Genomic DNA, 2714 nt, shown 5'->3' with positions numbered 1-2714 from the left:
GGTGACCGGGACGGCTCTACCGAAGGTGTAACCGCTGCCCTGAGTGGGACCAGCTCATCCTCCTCTCACGGGCAGGAGGAAGGAGCTGGGGGAAAAGCGCTGTGAGATCGCCTGAACCGAAATGAGCTTTACGAAGCAGCCTTTTACTGGAAAGATATTTGAACTCTGATTGAAGGGGATTTAGGGAGAATGGAGAGACGATTCCAACAGTTACTATCGGGAATGCAATATCGGGTCCCCTACAATGCTTACTTAGGCTAATGGAGGTCCTGTCATTCAGTTCCCATTGCGCTGGGATACAGGGCAAACATTCCCCGGTGACCCTCTGCATGCAGAACCCCTCTTCAGGACATCATTAAAAGCATACATGCAGTTGCCTGACATCAATTGTCGGGGCTGGCTCCCAGGGTTCAGAGATCCCGACAGAAAGCAGGAAAACAAGCCCAGTGAAGACCCGGCTCTGCTGCTGGGGGCTTTAAGGAGGCTGAAAATCCTTTGGTTGCGGGTGTGTTAGAAGAGACAAAAGTGCTCAGCAGGTAAGAGCGGAGGGTTTTGCCAAGAAGGAACTGTCCTTGCTCGCTGTGACAGGATTGACTCGCTGGGGACTCCTCTCTCGGGAGCGTCCACGCGTCCCCGAGGGGATCGCCTGTCTCCTCTCATCAGCATCACGGCAAGAAATTTTACAGCCGCTCTTTCTAGTCCTGCTAATCCTGTTATCCGGGGGGTTATAAATATTAACTTCGCTGGGGCTGGGGATGGGGGACCAAAATAAGCCCTCTCTGAAGTAACATGTCAGCCAGCCTTTTCGCAGCCCACCAGCGCCCGGGGCTGCTGGATGAGCTGCACGGCAGAGCTCCGCAAGTGCCCTGCCCGGAGGGGCTGCTGGGGGCCTCGGTGCTGGATTTCGTGGCCGACCTCTCCCTGGGAAATCCCCACGGAGCCCCCGGGGCCGGGGCGGGCCTGGGGCTCTGCGAGGTCACCGCCGGGCCTCCCTTCGGGGACAGAGTCCTGTCGCTTCGGGAAGGGATGGCCCGGGGTTTGCCCCTGGCTGCTTTCGGAAATGGAGATCCCGAAGAAGAAGAAGAAGAAGAGGAAAGGATGAGCAGCACTTCCCTCCTGGACAGACCTAGGAGAAAACGGGTCATCACCTACGCCCAGCGCCAGGCTGCCAACATACGGGAGAGGAAGAGGATGTTCAACCTCAACGAGGCTTTTGATCAGCTCAGGAAGAAGGTGCCCACCTTCGCCTACGAGAAGAGGCTCTCTCGGATAGAGACCCTGCGCCTGGCCATAGTGTACATCTCCTTCATGACTGAGCTCCTGGACGGGTGCAGCAGGCAGGAGGCGAGCTAGGGAGCGCCCGGGCCCGGCGGGATGCGGCTGGGGCCGGGCATCATCCGCGGCAGCGAGCAGGTGTCCTCGGCGCCTCCCTTCTGGAGAAGCAGAGCCGCGGCTCCTGCCTCGGCTTCTCACACCGCAGCCAGGACGGTGTAGGTGTGGGATGCAAAACCAGGAGTGTCTGGAGAAGCGTGGGCTGAGGTCGGGAGGAGGTGGGGAGAAGATGGATGGAGAGGCTCAGTGTGTTGCAGATTTGTTAATATTTATATTTTTTGTAAACGGAAGGGTGGGGGGCGGGGGAGGTCGAAGGCCTTTTCGTTTGTGTTATGTTCCTTTAATATCTTTCCAAACTGTCGCTTTGGAGAAAGACTGCGCTGGAGCAGTGGAGCCCTTCCAATGTGCGGAACGGGTTTCCAGCGGGTTCGGTTCCTGCCCAGCTGCTTGCCAGGGAAATCTCGGCCTGTGCATTTTAACCCAGTGCTTTCTGCCTTTTAAAAAATAAACAACAACTCCCTTTTCTTTGAAATCCAGTCTGCCAAGTCCACGCCGTGTGTCACGGGGCCAGAGAAGCCGAACATCTGGACACAACCGCTTGTTGTCACGATTTTCTTCCCGGGAGCGGCTCTGTCCTTGCGTGTGGGCGGCCAGCGCCGTCGCTGGCACCGGGCGGGAGCTGGGGCAGGAGCGCCTGGCCCGGCCCGGCCCGGCCCGGCGGGGCGAGGTGCGGCTGGCCGGGATGGCCCGCAGCCTTCCCGGCACCGGCGGGGCCGGCCTGGGCAGCCGTCTGCGCCCTCCCGAGAGGGAAAACCTGTGAGATGGTGGGCTTTGGTTTTGGGGAAGTCAAGCGGAGACGTTTTCTCTCTCGCGGCACATCCCTTTACAAACGCGCACACACACACACACACACACACATGCACACACCGGCACACACGTTTCATCTCTGCAAGGAATAAAAACGATGAATTCTGAAAAATAAAATTCTGAAAAGCCGGAGCAGGAGGAGAGGGGGAAGCCCGAGGAGGGCATACCCCGGGGATGGATGTAAGGTCCACCCCGGGGATCTCTATCTAGCCTTACCGACTGATCCCTTCGCAGGCATCTGTGAAAAGGGGCGAGATGCCGGGAGAGCGACAGCGGCGGGGCATGGCAGTGACCGGGCTGGGAGTGGGGCCCAAGGTCACCCCTAGAAGCTTCGCCGACCCATCGTGATGTGCCTCTGCCCACCCTTCCCTCTCCTCTCCTCTCCTCCCTTCTCTCTGCTGCTGACACCTTCCTTTACTGCTGCTGGGAAAAACCTGGACTTCTCGTTCGCAGCGGACGAGCAGCAACCAGCCTGCTCAGAGCCCGGTCCGCTCGCATTGAACTGTTCTTTCCGG

The 2714-nt window shown here is 58.8% G+C and overlaps 1 protein-coding gene across 1 annotated transcript; it reads left to right on the top strand.

Annotated features, from left to right (window-relative positions):
* The first annotated feature begins 789 nt into the window (after nt 1-789).
* On the top strand, nt 790-1353 carry LOC120748335 (fer3-like protein). Its single transcript, XM_040054465.1, has one exon. It carries the CDS (start codon nt 790-792, stop codon nt 1351-1353), a length of 564 nt encoding a protein of 187 aa, XP_039910399.1.
* Nucleotides 1354-2714: the final 1361 nt, after the last annotated feature.

This window comes from Hirundo rustica, unplaced genomic scaffold (genome assembly GCF_015227805.2).
Source record: "Hirundo rustica isolate bHirRus1 unplaced genomic scaffold, bHirRus1.pri.v3 unplaced_BUSCO_395792at7742, whole genome shotgun sequence".
Taxonomy (NCBI): Eukaryota; Metazoa; Chordata; class Aves; order Passeriformes; family Hirundinidae; genus Hirundo; species Hirundo rustica.
This window is presented reverse-complemented; position numbering and strand designations above follow the sequence as displayed.